This window comes from Cheilinus undulatus, linkage group 4 (genome assembly GCF_018320785.1).
Source record: "Cheilinus undulatus linkage group 4, ASM1832078v1, whole genome shotgun sequence".
In the NCBI taxonomy this organism is placed as follows: Eukaryota; Metazoa; Chordata; class Actinopteri; order Labriformes; family Labridae; genus Cheilinus; species Cheilinus undulatus.
The window spans coordinates 47,715,525-47,732,754 of record NC_054868.1 but is presented as its reverse complement, the minus strand read 5'-3'; the positions used below and the strand labels follow the sequence as shown (position 1 = coordinate 47,732,754).

The window sequence follows — 17,230 nt, the reverse complement described above, 5'->3', positions numbered from 1 at the left end:
AAAAAATGTCAGAATATGTTAAGGATCTGATGGGCCCTGAGGACAGAAAGTTGAGAACCACTGCTGTAGAGGATGACTGTAGAGACACTGGAGCCAAGATACAAAGACTTGATTTTAAAATAGCCTATTTGTGCTTTCTTGTGCTCAATTTTGCTTTTGCAGTTCTTTATGGAATTGTCTGCAGGTTCCAAAATGACCCCATGCCAACTGCCATTTTGGGCAAATTGATTTATTTCTTTTCTTAATGTTTATGTATTTTTAGAAGGAGTAGAGCAAGACAAGGAGCCAATGAAGTGTATCGCATCGTATTGTCTTTTCTGACCTTTACACGTGTTCTTTTGTTAAATGCTTACAAATTAGAAATAATGACAGTAGTTTTAGTTTATTATCGAACATAAAAGCCAATCGATTCAATTGAAACAATATTCTAATTAAATGTACGGTAAAACTAAAACGAGAAACCAATTAGGCACTTAAAAATAAATTGTACATTTTTCTAGGTACTAATAAAGTTTATTAATTGAATTCTTCGCGCGACCGCCATCCAGTGTTCAACTGTTGCAGCAACGGCTTTCGCCATAACAACCTAGGGACCGGATCAAAAAACAAGATAAGGTTAAAAACGAATAATCAACCACAAACACCATTATTCGCTTGAAATAATGATTTTCATTACTTTGATAAGTCAAATTGCTTTTCAACATAAGTCCTTAAAAGTATAACCCTTTAGTGTTCTTTTATTATGGTTTCTATGATAGTGTTGTAAAAACCGGGAGTTATTTTATGACTAGCCAGCAGCACTTTACAGACTCTCCCTTACGTCATTGTTGCGGAAGTGAAAAGTCTACGTGGGGAAGAAAGGTTGGTCTGACCGCGTTTACACACCAACAGCACCGATGTCCAATCCAGGTTAGCTCCGTCCCCGTGTCGAACCACTCTTCTTCCCCGCCCCCGTCAGGCAAATGGATGCGCTGAGGAGCCGCCGGGGCGTATAAATGGGACGGAGAGCCAACGACAGCCTGTAATGCTGCGCCGGGTGCGGCGGTCTCTCCGGCAGGTGCTGTTTCTGATGGCCCGGAGACCGGGTCTTCTCTGCGGGGCTATCGTGCTCAGCGTCCTGTTTGTACTGGCCGTCAAGTTCACATGCAGGTAAACACTGACAGCTATAGTCCATAATCTGGTAGTGAGAGCTTGTCATGAGCTGGCTAATATTACTTACTCTGCTCGTCGCATTAATGTATCGTAAATTAGCTATTATTACTTTAAACAAACTCATTATCTAAAACCAGACAGGCTCTTCTTTATGTTGGTCAGCTCTAAGTGCCACTGTTGGCCAAGAGGATTAACTCGCACTTTAAACCGGTTGAGCAGACTGTGCTCACACTAGGACCAGGATTTTGTTCAGGTTTTGTCTGTTTTTGTTAAAGGCAGTTAGACAGCAGTCTAACCAGAGCAGCTAAGTAGTAAACAACACAAATTCACGTTTCAGTGATCCCACCTGTGAAGCTTACAGCTGTGAACACTGAAACCTAAAACAAACAGCAGACGGCTGTCCACGGATACATCCTGCCCCTTATCCTGTAATGGTAAAACATTTCATCTTTAAACTGACTAGAACTATATTACTGGTCTCTATTCCTGATAAAAAGCTGCTGAACTGCCTTTAATTATTCTTGTAGCTATGACAAGCAAGACCTATTCTTAAGCAATTGTATCAATGTGCTACTCTTTTCAATACCACATCAGTAATTATGTATTTCAATGGTTTTTAAATGGGATGCTGAGGCATACTGGTGAGTCTTTAGGCAAGTCTAGGTGTGCTGTGGAAATTTGTACAACTGTAGAATAACACAACTATGCAACAACTAAAGATACTGCAGAACATATAAAGAGGTCACTTTGCATGGATATGAATATGTTGTGCCTTGAGATTTTACTAGATCATAGGTTTGCCTTGAGCAAAAGTTTAAAAACCCACTGATGCCTTTCATAAGACAGGAGCATTGGAGGGAAATCAATCCTTTGAAAACTAAAGGGAAAGTCCGAAACATTTGTCTAAAGTTGACATATTTATGCAAATCAGACAAGGTATGCAAAATATCCTTGGCTTGAAATATTTCTATTGACAGATATTAGCTTTAAAAGTTAATAATTAGTGATGCCTACAGAGTTGTGTATACTCTCAATTTGTCCTCCACATTTTTAAGTGGTCTATCCTGCAAATGATATTTGACTTGTGTTATATAAAAAGGTGGATAAAGCACATAACTATTGCACTCAAGTAAATGTACAGTTACTCTAGTTACAATTGACTGAAGTACAAGTTAAAATACTAGTCTATCCATCTACTCAAGATAAAGTGAAACATATTTAATTTTAAGTTTCTTTAAAGTGCCAAGTAGCCACCGAAGTGCTACACAGTAAAATATGTTTGTTTCCTTACTGGCGAGAACAATGAGAGAATAGATCTAGGGGAACCAGGTTGTTCAGGTAACACCACAGCTCTGTAAGAAAGTAATTTACACAGCAAAATTGCATCGTTAACACTTGAAAAGTATCTATATCAGTCCACACTACATGTGGTTAAACTGCAACTTTGAAAGTGTTAAATATTTTACAATATGACAGAGCTGCAGTGACTCTGGAAAGTCTGTGGTAAGGTGGGTCTCCTCTGCCAAGAGCAAACTAGAAAGTCAACCTCATAGCAAGGCAATGCATACTGATGAAGACTATGCACAATGTGTCCTTGAGGAGCACCTGAAGTCACAGGCTTGAACTCTAACTCAGTAGATAACCTCACACATGGTGCAAATGTGCCTCACATCAAAAACTAACAACAATCCACCAGAAACATGCTCAAAAGAAACCTAGTAGGGATCACTGGAACAACGAACAACATCCAAACACAACTAAAACTGCTAAAACGAGCAAACTGCTCACTCACCCCCCCCCCCAGATTTGAAAATGCATTGGGCAGTGCTTAGATCAACTGACTCTTTAAAATTACACTTTGGGAGTTAAAATCAACTCTGAGACATCAATACTCCAGGTTTTGTTTTGGGATGTGATGTGGAATCTTTCTCTCACTCTCACTTCTACTGAACAGAGCTGGAAAAGGTACATAATTTTAACTCTATCCTGAGTGAAATGGACTTCAGTGTTGAAGTTAACGCTAGGCAATTAATCGTAAATTAGATTAAATTGCAATATGGCCTGCTGCAATTTTCAAATCGCAGAAAGTGCAATATTTCTTTAACCTTAAATTTGTGGTAAAATACCAGTTTACACCTTTTTTTGCAGCAGAGATGGTTTACATTACATATCTTTTTTTTAGAATAGTCTGAAAAAAATCAAAATTTCTTCCATTCTGTACATTTTTCTTATTGAATATGAGAATGATGTAAAAATGGCCACTCCTCTCAATACAAAATTCATATCTGATTTGCAGAACAAGTCAGGATAAGCACAGTAAGGTATCTGTTGAAAGCTACATAAGATGGGCAACTTCAGAAATAATTGCACATCAAATCGCAATCGCAATATTGTGGGAAAAAAATCACTATTGGATTGTTTTCCCAAATCATTCAGCCCTAGTTGGAGTTATTTGAAACAGTTGATCCAACAGTGTTAGTTCTACTCTGTAAAGAGCTCCTCTTTGGTCATGTTTCTGGTGGATTGTTGTTTTTGATGTGAGACGCATTTGCACCATGATTGAGGTTATCCACTGACTTGGAGGTCACTGTGATTTTAAGCGTTTCTAAATGGCTCATAGTGCATTAGTATGCATTGCTTTGCTATGAGGTAACTTTCTGCTTTGTTCTTGTCAGGGGAGACCTCCTAACCATTGTTTTTTCTAGCCTTACTGCAGCTCTGACATACTGTAAAATGTTTAACACCTTCAAAAGTATAGTTTAGCTAAATGTTGTGTGGACCAATGTAGATGCTTCTATAGTTTTAAATACAACTATATAGAAGTTAATTTGAGACTGTCAATTTCTTTGTGTATTTGACTTTATTATAGAGGTTTGACTTTTAGAAATTAGCCTTCACTAGCAGGGATCTGCGATATGGCATGAAATCACAACAAAAGTATGCTCATTTAATACAAGAGAGAATAATGAAAAGTCCCCTGAGTCCAGTGTGAACGTATATTTACAGTGGCTGGATCTGATAAAGTTGTGTGCTCAACAACAATGAAGAATATATTTTTTAATTATTTCACCAAATCAGTAATTTTCTATACTTTTCACTGCTGCTGTTTTATCATTTCTATTTCTTATCATTAAACCTTCAAATTGTTTGAGCACAGAACAGTTTGCCTGCTGTGATTCCTCCAGGGGAAAGATTAAAATTTGAGGCAAATTGCAGACAAATCATCTCGGACACACCCTGCCGCTTGACTGTATCCACCCATGAGAGTGAAGGTGCTGGATTTTTTTGTTTGAGGTGTGTTTTACATTGAAATCTTCTCATTCTGCAGCCGTGCTAAAAATGTGGTGGCAGCAGCTCGGCCTCCGGTGCGGTTCTTCTCTCCCGAGGCCCCGGTAGTGGATCTTTACCTGGGTCAGCTAGACCAGGTGAGATTCAAGCACAAAGACACCTGATGTTTAGCACACTAACAGAAACTTCTCTTTCTAGTTAGGAGAAAAATCACAATAATGGCAACATGTCCTTATTCTTTTTACAACACAATCTGGACTACACCTTAACATTTTGTCTTCAGGTGGAGCGTCTCAGGAGTGTGGCAGAGGTGTCTCTCATCTTCTTCTACGCCCCATGGTGCGCTCATTCCATGGCTGCCAGGCAGGAAGTGCAGCAGGTAGCTAAGAAGCTGGCAAAACAGGTATGAATATCTGAGCGCTGTGGAATGTTTCAGTACCAAACAGAAACCTTTACCTGCATGCTATCTTGTAATCATGGACAACACAGCAGCTGTGAAGAGATATCAAGTAAATGTGAGGCTAAAGAAATCTATTTAAGTTATAAAATTAACACACATCTGAAAGCGTTCATGTTTTCAATGACTGCTGATGAGATTTTGTCAGTCAGGCACTGATTTTTGGGGCTGTTCTGGAATAGAAATGAAACAGAATAAAGTCTGATCTCCTCACTACCAGGTATCATAACATGGCACGCTTCATCTGTGATCTTCAACCAGATTTGTTTGTCTCAGTCTGTTGCTTTCTCTCTTTTACTCTCAAACACAGGTGCAGTTTGTGGCCATTAACTGCTGGTGGAGTCTGGGGAAATGCAGGAAGCAGAACCGCCTCTACCAGTACCCGATCATCCATCTGTTTTATAGAAGGTGAGACGGAGAATCCATGTCTTTTATTTATATTTTTAATCTTAAACAGTAGATGCTGGTGTTAAAATAAGACAGAAAGCTTGCAACTTTCATCAAACTCATCTGCTCATTTTAAATGAGTATCCTGGTTGTCTATCATTTGAGGGTGATGACTACTTCCTTCAGTTCAACTTGATTCAGTTTACTGCTAATAAGCCAGCTCAGTTCAATGAACAATCTCTGTGATCCACATAAAGAAAAAGATTCCTTTAGGGGTGTAGATAGCATCCTAATGTGCATAGGCTTTAGTCCTCTAGTTCTCAGCTGGTGGGTCCATTTCCAGTGGGTCGCAGATGTGTGCTAGGAAAAGATATATTTGGCAAAAAGTCATGTTCTGTTTTTATTTTGAAGAAAATTTCCCCATCAAAAAATTTAGTTTCACTTAAAAAGAAGATTTTGGGTGAGAGAATTTGGGTCCCAATTTGTCATTATGGAGTTGATGGTTGATCCTGAGGCTAAACCTGTGTGCAAATGGCTTAGGCTTGGGAGTTAAACATGCACAACCCTGAGTGGGTGCTGGATCTGATATGAACAAGCTTGAAGATGACTTGTGCAGACACTTCTTGCCTCTTTTAGTATCAGGCCAGATCTGTGGCTCCTTTTTTGATGCTATTGCAATTTATATTTGTTTGTAGCTACCATAATTGAAGCATGAAAATGAAACTTAACCTCCATGTCTGAGACTTTTCAGAGGAAGCATAGCAATCTGTCGTAATTTCACTTGTGCCATGTGAGCACTCAGGCTGTGCACAGTCATCAGACAGCACATAAGTTGTGACTCTGTTTCACAGTGTTAGTTGACATCACACTACAACTCTTATAGAGTCAGCTTGAAATTGCACAGCGTACACCTGGCTAAAGCCAACTTTGATCAAGATAAACTTTATCTAAGCTGGCACAGTTGATTGGGAGATCATGTAATGCATCCTCTATGAATGTTTTCTATGTGTTTTTGTGCTGCAGGTTTGGTCCTATAGAATATAAGGGTCCATTCGTGGCTCCATATGTGGAAAATTTCATCCTCAGAGTCATCACACCGCTGACTTACCTCCCGTCTAGAGCCACGCTTGAGGAGTTCCTCTCCTACCATGAGGTATTGTTGTTTCACAGGCTGACTCATGGAGTGACAGCTGTGCTTTCACATATAAATTAGACATTATTTTCTGATGATATTTTATGAACATCTCTTTTTTTTTCTGTAGTCTCGTGTGGTGGGTTTTTTCCAGTTTAACTCCTCTCCCCAGCCTCCAGGATACATCACATATCTGTCCTCTGCCCTGCAGGCTCTTAAAAGGGGTAAGACATGATTATGAAGCTTTTCCATTAATTAATAAAAATAAGTTCAATTTAGTACTGAGATGGCTTTTATAACAACAAACTACTTTGTATAGAAATACCGATTCTTAAAATCAGGGAAAGTACTGACACCAATGATTTATTCAACCATGTTGCTGGGTACTTACTCTGATGTGGCGGTTTTCTTTCTCATTTCTGCATTAATAATTGATTTTTGGGGCCTACGGGTCCCAGAACCCAACAACTGTCAGATCAGACTATAATCATGCTGAAAACATGTAGTCTGACCTCAAATTGAGATGCTTTCTTTCAAGTTTATATATGTAAACAAATCAGAGTTTGTCCAGCAGCTGTATTTTGACCAATAAAATGTGTCTTAAATTAATTAGCTGTTAGGTAAACAACTTATGCAGAACTCTGGAGCATCCTTGGTACTGCATTGGTTGAAACTTGGCTCATGTCTATGGAGTTTGTGCAGTTGTGTTTGCCTGTTGTAAACATCTTTAAATACATCTTAAGTTCAAGCAGAAAGGGCATAAATTTTCAGCCATCATCTCTGAATCTCTTTGTGGTGCAGATTTCCGTGGTGCTATACGTTTTGGGGTTGTGACCAACAAGCAAGTGGCTGAGGCCATCTCCCTCAGAGAAGATGAAACAGTTTATCTTTACAGAAGATTAAACTCCTCTCTGGTAAGGCAAATCATTAAGTCATAATACACACCTGCTTTTTGATTGACTGCTTTTTGAAATATTTCGAGATGTATATTGAGGATTTGTCCTGTCATTGTGCTGTTTGTTTTCTTTTACCAGATTTTCCCTCGAAGGGAACGTAACTTCACATCAGAGGCCATCTGTAGCTGGGTGTTCGAACACCACGAGACCGTCCTCCACTGGCTGCAGCCTCCAGGAACAAAGTCCCGCCTCCTGGAGCAGGAGCTGACTAAAGGTCCGGCACTGCTGCTGTTCCTGCCGCACAATCCTCTCGCCTTACAGCCAAGTTCAATCCTACAGGAGGTGAGTCCTCTTCAAAGATGGCTGCAGAGTTTCATTTGAACAGCAGACAGTGACATCTTGATAAAGTATCTTTAGATGAGTCCTCTGATACTTCTGTTCTCTGGGTTCAGTTTTATACTCTTAACTATAGAGCATAGGGTTGTTATTATACCAGAATTTTAAACTTCAGATACTGATACTGGTAAAGACTGAACAATAACAGTAACATATAAATGTTTAATCTAAGTTAAAGAGAACATTTTTAATTATCTGGTTTCAAAAGATGAAATCCAGTTAAAGAGAGCACCTTTTAAATCATCAGCAGATGTTGCCTTTTGTTTTTGTCATGTTGGCATAGTAGAAGACATTTGTGACAACAGTGATAATAATATTCATACTGTTACAGTTTAGATTAAAATGAAATTTCTACATCATACCACAACTGAAAGAAAAAAAGAAACTCTTCTCTCTTACTCTGGCTTTTATTTTGAAAAGTTACGTTTTCTTCTTCAGGTTACCGCCCCCTTTCGCTCCTATTCTGCCTTATTGTAAAATAACAAAATGAAAAGACATTACACAAGATTAAACCATTTTTCAGAGCTCGTGTCCTTGTTTTACTGTTTTAATACAAAAATCAATACAGTAAAAATGCCAGCCATTATTATTTTTTAAAATTTCTGTCCAGAAATGAAAAGCGAGTGAAGCTGGACATTTCCTTGATTTCCATACGGTCAAATGCCCTTTCAAAATAAATTATACCTTGGTACCCTGACCCACATAAATTGTGGCACAGGAGATGCCCTGGGTCTAGGTATTGAAATATTAATAATGGTATCGGCTAAAAAGAGTTTGGACAAGTCTTTATGTTTCAGTAAAAAAAAATGATTATAAAAATAATCAGTTCCTCGTTTCCATTTATCTTGCAGGTTGCAGACATCGCTGTGCGCTATCATTCTTGTGACAGTGACCACTCCAGCCTGGACAAAAGTTTCACCTCCCATTCGCTGTGCTGCCAGTCGGTCCTCCTCTCGGCGTCCAGCAGCAATGTGTGTGAAGTGTGCCTCAGTCTGTCGCAGCTGGGCCTGAGCGGCCCCTCCGCTCGCTGCTCGTTCCCCTCGCTGGCTCAGGAAGGAGATTTGTTGCAGCCTTATCTCAGACATTGCTGCCTGCACCAACTACCTGCCCCCATTTCCGTTCAAACCCCCCTGCCTTGTAGCAACTTTTTGGACAGCTACAGCCCGTTTAGTCGATACAGTGCCTGCTGCAGAACAGTAGAACCTCAACTCAACAATGAATCACAAGCCAAAGAGGAGCCAGATGTGCAAAGAGTTCCCCTCACGCCTCATTCTGCATCCGTCCCTCCATCCTCTGTCCCTCTGCAGGACGGGGACAGCATCACAGGGCTCCGGTGTCAGACAAACAGGACGCTCAGGTTTTACGTGCTGGATGTTGCTCTGAACTGGCCTCTGGCCGTGAGGCTGGGAGCAGCACGCAACAGAAGTGCTTTTCTTCACCAAGCCGGTGAGCAAGGCCAAGGCAGCAGTGACGGGTCATTCGCAGCTATTGTGAACCTGAAGGATGAGGTTCATTACATTCTCCATCGCAGCCCAGCAGCCACACTGACGGAGTCTCTGGGTAAGATGACAGCATGTTTAATCTTTATTAGAACTACCCCCTAGTGGTGATAATTCAAAGCATCAGTCAAGAAGCTGACCTGCTTTTGTCTTTTAGATAATTTCAGCTGTCCAATATACAATTTAGGGGCACAAATTGTGGGCATCTGCAATATATGACCCTCAATAATAATGATATCAAGAATCAGCCGTTTGATGATATTTAATTTGTTGCATGATATTGTAAGATGACCATATATTCCTACATCACAATATCTGATTAACTGAAGCATGCAAAATGCCGGTGAAACATTAGCCTGTTCATGTTTTTATTCTCAGCACCAGCATCAGCAGGTTGTCCATCTGTCCATCTGGGTAATTCTTCTAAACACAATATCTAAAGAACGCCACAAGGAATTTCCCCCAAACCTGTAAAAATAAGAGATGAACAGAACTGAAAAAAACTAACATTGTAATGGGGTTTTCCTTCCTTGATATATATTGCTTTTTTTTCATATTCTATTTTTTCTTATTTGGGTCTTTAAGCCAAGGAGGAGAAAAAGTACAGGTGGTTGAAGTGACTCATTCCTCCTGCGTGTCAGTTTCACCTCTGCTTTGTCCTTTGAATTTTGTCATCACTCTCCAGAATTAAAATGCACCCGCCATCTTTTTTGACTAGGACTAGCAATTCATCGCAAATTAGATTAAATCACAATATGGCCAGCAGCAATTTTTAAATCACAGATAGTACAATATTTCTTTTACCTGAAATGTGACAAAATAGCAGTTTAAAAACTTTTTTTGCAGTAAATATTTCATGGTCTACCCATTATGCAAAATTTCAAGTTGTTTTTTCTTTTAGAATAGTTTGCAAAAATCCTGCTTTCCTTGTTCATGTATTCATTGACAAAAAATTAACACCAAATTTGATATCAAATTCACATTATTAGCAAAATTGCAGTATTTTAAATGTTCATCCTTAAATTAATTTATATTTGTTGGTTATAATATAGAATGGTTTATTGCTTGTATTTGTTGAACAGTACATAATATGAGGAACCTAAAAATATAGAATTTCATATCAAATCTTAAGTTTGAAAAAAAAAAAGAAATTGCAATTGGATTATTTTGAAAATTGTTCTACCCTACTTTTGACTGGTTTACTTCCAGTCACATTACTCACATGTTAAAAGCATCCCTGAGAGGAAACATGAAGATATCTGCTTAGAGAACTGTGGATTTTTTTTATTAGAATATCTAGATTTGGCAATTTGATTACTGAATCACCTGAGTCATAATGTATTTGCTGTATTGATGTTTTGCCTTACCCCTAACACAAAGAACAGAGCTAGCACTTAAAAGTCATGTTTATTTATTCAAGAAGGTATTTGGAGTAATACAAACAGGATTAAAAGTTTTTAAAGCCAAAGCAAATGTGAAGGTGGTGATATTGTTTGATTTAGAACATTTTGTGCAGTAAAAAAAGGCAAGATATTTTAGTTACAAACTGATAAATTTTCCTTTTAATCAACCAAAATGAATCCCTGCAAAATAAATTCATTTTATTATGTTAAAAATGAATTGGTGGGTGCTGATACCTTTGTTGTTTGGTCCCTACAGCCCATATGAGGCTCCTTTCCATTATGTCTTTAACCACTCTCTCTCTCTCTCTCTCCCTCTTGTTTCCAACTCTATCCCCTGTCCCATTTCTAAAACAAAGGCAAACACACCAAAAAATAAAACCTAAAAGAAAAAATCCTTGGTGTGAAGTTAAAAAGACAAAAAAGTATACACCATAGCTACCCCTGCTGTTTAGCTTCATGATTGTGTGTAAAAGTTCAGCAAAAAATCAGTTCATGACCAGAACAGAAGCTTTGCAGACTGCACGCTTCAGCAGATTAGCTAATGTGGCTCAGTCTCAGGCATTTGCATGCTGTATCTGTGCAGATGTTCAGAAAATAGACTGCTGAAAACAGCAGTGGATTGTTCGCTGCTCTGTTTTGGAGCGGGAACACTTCAGAGTCATCAAAACTATCATAACACAGACATTTAAAACAACACTGCCCCCGCATGGCAGTCTCTAAACAGTGGGTCTTTTTTTACTTATGTGCTGATTGTTAAAAGTCTTCTACTTATGAAAAATAAACGAAAAGGGAGCAACATAAAATCTATAGCGTTAAGCTAGTGACACTCTGCAAATCCAAGGTGAAGGCCCGTATGATCTTTTAATTTTGTTTAGCACACACTAACATGTGAACATGTCCAGTTTTTAAGGACTTTTCATTATCCAGTCCAGTCCACTTTGTCCACTTGTCCCTGTGGTATCAAACAGGTTTCCTTTGATTTTTTTATTAGAATGAAATCAAAGTTTATTATCTGATAGTGTGACAACCTTTTGTTTTGTCTTTAAAGAAAACATAAAATATACATTAAGTTCATAGTATAATTTTTGGTCCATAGTACTACCCAGCCCTGTGAAGACATTCTTTTGCAGTGGGTTAAGGATTTAGTCATGTGATCCTAACAGCAGATCATGTGTTTGTTGTGTTTGTCATGTTAAAGAGGCCTTCATCAGGAACTTCAGTGCTCCCTACAGCCTTCTGCAGAGACATTTGGTGGGTGAAGACGGCAGGAAAGAGGAGGGGGAAACCCGTCATCCAGACCAACACCAGCAGCAATCATCCAGACCTCTCCTCATTACAGAACTGACCACGTCCTCCTTCCTGCCCTCTGTCATGGACCTCCAGAAGGTGATGGAAATGCACTTCTCATGCTCTCTTTATCCACTCTTCTCTTTAAATAGAAGTATTTAAGGCTCCACATATAACAAAGTAATCTCAACTGCTTTTAATGAAGATGGAGTTGTTTGAGCTTCCTGAGACCTCCCCACCCTCAGGTCCATCAAAGAAAACATCCTGCTGTAGGAAAAACAAACAAATTTATGAATAAGCAAATCAGGAGAATTTTAGGAGCAGTTACGAGGGACGAAGAAAGCAGGGATGTTAGAATACAGTTGGTTAATGTGCAAGATATGAAAAATAATTTAATTCCTTTTTCCCTGCAGGATGTGCTGTTGTTCTACTACACTCAGTGGTGTGGATTCTGCTCCGTTCTCAACCACATCATCATTCAGCTGGCCAGATTATTACAGGGAAACAGCAGCATCACTGTGGCCAGGTACAACCAGCATATGCTGTTTTTCATCTTGTTTAACAGAGGCAGCATTGGGTCATTTTATAACAAGCAATGTTGAAATACAGTTTTATTTCAGCAAATTGTTACCTTTCATTAAAGTGTAAGTGAACCCCCAGCTCAAAGCTAACTCCTCCCACTTCAAAATTTCAAAAAATGCACAGAAGGTGATCAGTTTGGTACTGAGAGGAGGGAGGGGAAAAGGACATCTTTTTTTTTAAAGGACAGGGTTTTCCAGATGAAGTGGGAGTGACAGTGACTCCCCTTGCCAGAAAGTGACACAGAGTCCCGCAGCACTACTGCCTCTGAGCGATCTTTAGAGGTGGAGGATTTTTCCCCTCCAGAGTCCCCTGAAGCAGGCTGTAGTGTGGTGGAGGACCGTAGTGGTCTACCTGTTTGGGCCGTTGGCTCCAGCACCAGCATTACTAAAGCTGGAGCTGTCAGAGTAGAAGCAGTGCAGGAGAGGATGGGAGTGGTCTTTGAATGGTAAAGTCAGTTAGAGGCAGTAACGTTCTACCGTTTATATAAAGTCTTTGACGTAGAAACCTACTGATGGTAGGATTCTTCTGTCACATAAGCCCCGCCTTTTCAGAAAAGATTTTTCAAAGCAGATGTCTGTTTGCTCTAATTAAAAGATGTAAAATCCAGATTTTTATCAGTTTGGTGCAAATGTCAGAAATAACCCCAGCATTGATGTGTTTTACCATAACTCAGTCAGATACCTCAGTGTTCAGCAGAAAAAAATCTTTAAGTGTTCACTACTTCTTTAAAAATCCAACATCAATTCTTTATTCTATCCCTTTTCATGAAAATAAAAAGATGCATACCCACATTTTGTGTTCACAGGGTGAACGTTGCACGTAATGACCTTCCATGGGAGTACATGGTGGATCACGTCCCCTCCATCCTCCTCTTTCCCAAGTACAGGTAACACAGATGCACATTTTCATGTGTCTTTTTTAACACCAGGACCTTAATATGCAAATGAGCGTAGCAAATAAAAGCTGAAATGATCAGGATCAGGGTGTTGATATGCCTCTTTGAAGTTTCCAGTTGCTGGACAGTGAAAGTCCTGGGTCAAGAAGAAATGTTCTTCAGTTACCCTGACCTTTGACAGTCAAAATCTAGTCAGTTCATCCTTGAGTCTGAGTGGACAATTGTGCAATATATGAGGCACATTGATCTTGACCTTTGGCCTCCAAAATCCAATCAGCTCATCTTTGAGTCAGGGTAAAAATAGGGTAAAAAAGTTTGAGGAAGATCCATCAAAGCCTACCTGAGATGTCACAGATGAATCTCAAAAAGTTAGAATGCCATGAAAAAGTTTCTTTCTTTTGATTTAATTTTGAAGTGAAACTTCCATATATACCAGATTCATCTCATACAAAGTGAAATATTTATTTTGTTTTAATCTTGATGATTTAGTCTCACAAAAATAAAAAATCCACTATCTTAGAATATTAAAATGTCACAAAACATCAGTCAAAAAAGGGATTTATAATACAGAAATGTTGACCATCTAAAACTATGCTCATTTGTGCACTCAGTAATTGGTTGGAGCTCCTTTTACACAAATTACTGCATCAATGCCATTTGGCATGGAGCTAATCAGTCCGTGGTACTGCTGGAGTGTTATGAAGTCCAGGTTGCTCTGAAAGCAGCCTTCAGCTTGTCTGTATTGTTGAAGCTGGTGTTTCTCATCTTCCACAATCTCTATGGGGTTCAGGTCAGACCAGTTGGCTGGCCAATCAAACACAGTAACACCATGGTCAGTAAACCAGTTTCTGGTAGTTTTGGCTTCCTTGTGGGCAGGTGCCAAGTCCTGCTGGAACAGGAAATGCGTATCTCCATAAAGCTTCTCAGCAGAAGGAAGAAAGGAGGTCTCTAAAATCTCCTGGTAGATGGCTGATAGTGTTGACTCTGGATTTGATAATGAACAGTAGACCAACAGCAGCAGATGGCATGACACCCCAGCCATCACTGTCTGTGGTGGCTCTTGATCCACTGATTCTAGTCTCAGTCTACTCCTTGTGAAGCTCCCCTAAGTGTTTGAAGCTGCTTAGTTTGACAACCCTCTGAAGGCTGAGCTCATCCCTGTTGCTTGAGCTCCTTTTGGTATCAGACTTTTCTCTTCCAGTCAACTTTCTATAAATATGCTTTGTTACAGCCTCTGAGAACAGCCTGCCCAGAAGCAGTGGCCTTCTGTGGCTTACCTTCCTTGTGGAGGATGGTGATGATAGTCTTCTGGACATTTGTCAAGTCAGCACTCTTCCCCATGATTGTGGTTATGTGTACTGAACCAGTGAGAGAAAGAAGGCTCAGGAATCAGTGCAAATTGGACTTTTCCACATTGTACTCTTATTTTTTGAGTTTTTAGTGATCTGTTAGCTGTAATCATCAAGTTTTTTTAGAACAAAAAGTCTTGAAATATTTCACTTTGTGTGAGATAAATCTAGAAAAATTTAATTTTAACTTTCTGAAGTAAATCAGGAAAAAATGAACTTTAATGTGATATTCTTATTTTTTTTAGATGCACCTGTAAAGATGGGCAACCCCAAAACCAATCGTCTTCAGCCTCAGCTGTCACTGGCATAGAGGCATGAAAATATTTAATTTGGATGTAATCTTGTAAAAAACATTCTCAATATTTAGTTTTTAAATACAAAAGGGTTAGTTTTTTTTCTTTTCCAAAAGAATTAATTCCAAAAGTGTTGGAATTCTGGATAGAAAGCAAAAAACTCAAAATATCTGTCCTGACATGAGGAGATTGTAAAATGCATTTTTACTGTTTTCTAACACTTCAGCGAGAAAAATTTGATGGGGAAAAAAAAAAAGTCAGATCAAGAAATACAGATAATAGGGGTGGGTGGAAAGAAGAGCTCTAAAGGTGACCAGTTTGAGATTAATAAGGAGTTTTAGTGCTGCAGATCATGCAAAACTTCTCTATAGGTGGCTCAGACTGACAAAAAGTGAAAAAGAGCATATTAAATCCTCTTTAAGGATGTATATAAATAAAGCCCTTTACCTATAATATTTTTACATTTATTCAAAGATTTGTTTTCACTCTTGTATTTGTGTTTTTGTTTCTTGTAAAGGAAACAGTCTAGCGTGAAGTTTCCTGATGACCTTCCCATCACGCTACCAAACCTCCTGCACTTCCTGCTGCAGCACTCTGGCTCTGTGCAGTACGCCGACAAACCTGTGGCAGCTTCTGAAAACACAGACGGTCCAGGAGCAAACACGGTCCTCCGAGCAGAGTTCCTGGCTCTCCAGCACGAGGTTCAAACACTTCTCCACGCCCGCGAGCGTCTCTCTCAGCAGCTGGCGCAGCTGTGGCGAGAGAACCGCCGACTCACATTTGATGTTCACAGCTTAGAGGCGCAGAACGCAGAGCTGCAGCGAGAGAGGGAGAGCCTGGAGGAGCAGCACCGGGAGAAGAGCCGGCAGCTCGGGGAGGCAGTGAGACGTCTGCAGGAGCTGGTAGAAACCTCTGAGAGCCTGCTGAATGAGAACACTCTGCTCAGGGTCCTGCTGAGGGTGCTGAAGGACAGGACGGAGGCTAAAGAGCAGGCGGAGGTGGAGAGAAGAGAGGCAGAACAGAAAAGCAGCCATATGGCCTCGTGACATTAAACATGCAGGGAATCCTGAGCATGATGACGAGAAAGAAAGCCAGAGAGTGACATTTATGAGGGAAAAAGCTGTGTTAGACTTGCAACGAGACAAAGAGGAGGTAGATTCGTAGGCCTCGCCATGAAAATGAGGAAGAAATTACGGTTTTGATCCGTCAGAAGAACAACTAAGACTGCTGCTAAGTCAGAACACGAGTAAAGAAACATTAAAAGTGGTAGAGTAGAGAGGAAGATCCAAATACTCTAAAGTGCTGTGATTACAGTGGACTCGGGAACACACTAGTATGAAAATTAAGTGCCAACTGTCCAAGTTTAACTACTCATTACTGATGCTGTGCTTGCAAAAAGTCATTTCTGTTAAATGGGAAAGACTTAATCAGAGACCCTGCAGCCAAACTCTTTACTCCACCTGTGATTAAGATAGACATATAAAAGCTGAATAATCAAAATAGTAATCACCTGTTTGCAGCTAAAATGTACAATATGCCGAATTATCAGGGAAAGAATACAAAAATTAAGCAATTTATGAGTCCTTATTCGCTTTGGATCAGGATAGATGTCGTTCTTTCTGCCACTGAGGTAGATATAAATGTCACTATTTAAGAAGCTAAAGTATGCAATAAAAAGCAAGCAGGAAGACTTAAATGAGAAAATGACGTGCTTAACTACAGGCTTGTGATGTAGAGTTTGGCTGCAGGAGTAAAGAGAGAGAGCGAGGGCTACTAATGAAGCTGAGACTTACCTGATACTGAAGCTGATCGCCTGCTCACTGATCTGCAGGCGAGCCAAGGAGCACTTGAAATCATTTGCAAGATTTTTCTTTTGTGTTTGAAGGGGATATAGTTGTTTTGTTATCTATTTTTACAGGAATCATTGAGTCACTAAAATGTTGTTTTTGTAACTATTCAGGTATTAAGATTGAGATGCTGCAATTGTTTACATGTGAAATATTGCACCTGTTTTTACTGATTAAAAAATCTTTCATCCTGTTGGTCTCCTGTGTGAAAGTCTGATTAATCGGAGAAATTATGAGGGATGGTGTCAAATGTAAACATTTCTTTTAAGTTATTTCATAAAGTAAACTAGAACTAGAGCCTGGCAGTTGAATGACTCCAAAAGGTTTACACCTGACAGGAAAATTTCAGTGGTGGGTTGACGTATAA

The 17,230-nt window shown here is 39.5% G+C and overlaps 1 protein-coding gene across 1 annotated transcript; it reads left to right on the top strand.

Annotated features, from left to right (window-relative positions):
• The first annotated feature begins 843 nt into the window (after window positions 1–843).
• On the top strand, window positions 844–17,040 carry txndc11 (thioredoxin domain containing 11). Its single transcript, XM_041786326.1, has 13 exons — window positions 844–1,149; window positions 4,481–4,577; window positions 4,724–4,843; window positions 5,208–5,305; window positions 6,308–6,437; window positions 6,547–6,640; window positions 7,218–7,330; window positions 7,451–7,654; window positions 8,560–9,268; window positions 11,809–11,996; window positions 12,311–12,423; window positions 13,285–13,365; window positions 15,534–17,040. The coding sequence occupies exons 1-13, from the start codon at window positions 1,025–1,027 to the stop codon at window positions 16,060–16,062; spliced, it is 2,601 nt and encodes an 866-aa protein (XP_041642260.1). The 5' UTR covers window positions 844–1,024; the 3' UTR covers window positions 16,063–17,040.
• The last annotated feature ends 190 nt before the right edge of the window (window positions 17,041–17,230 follow it).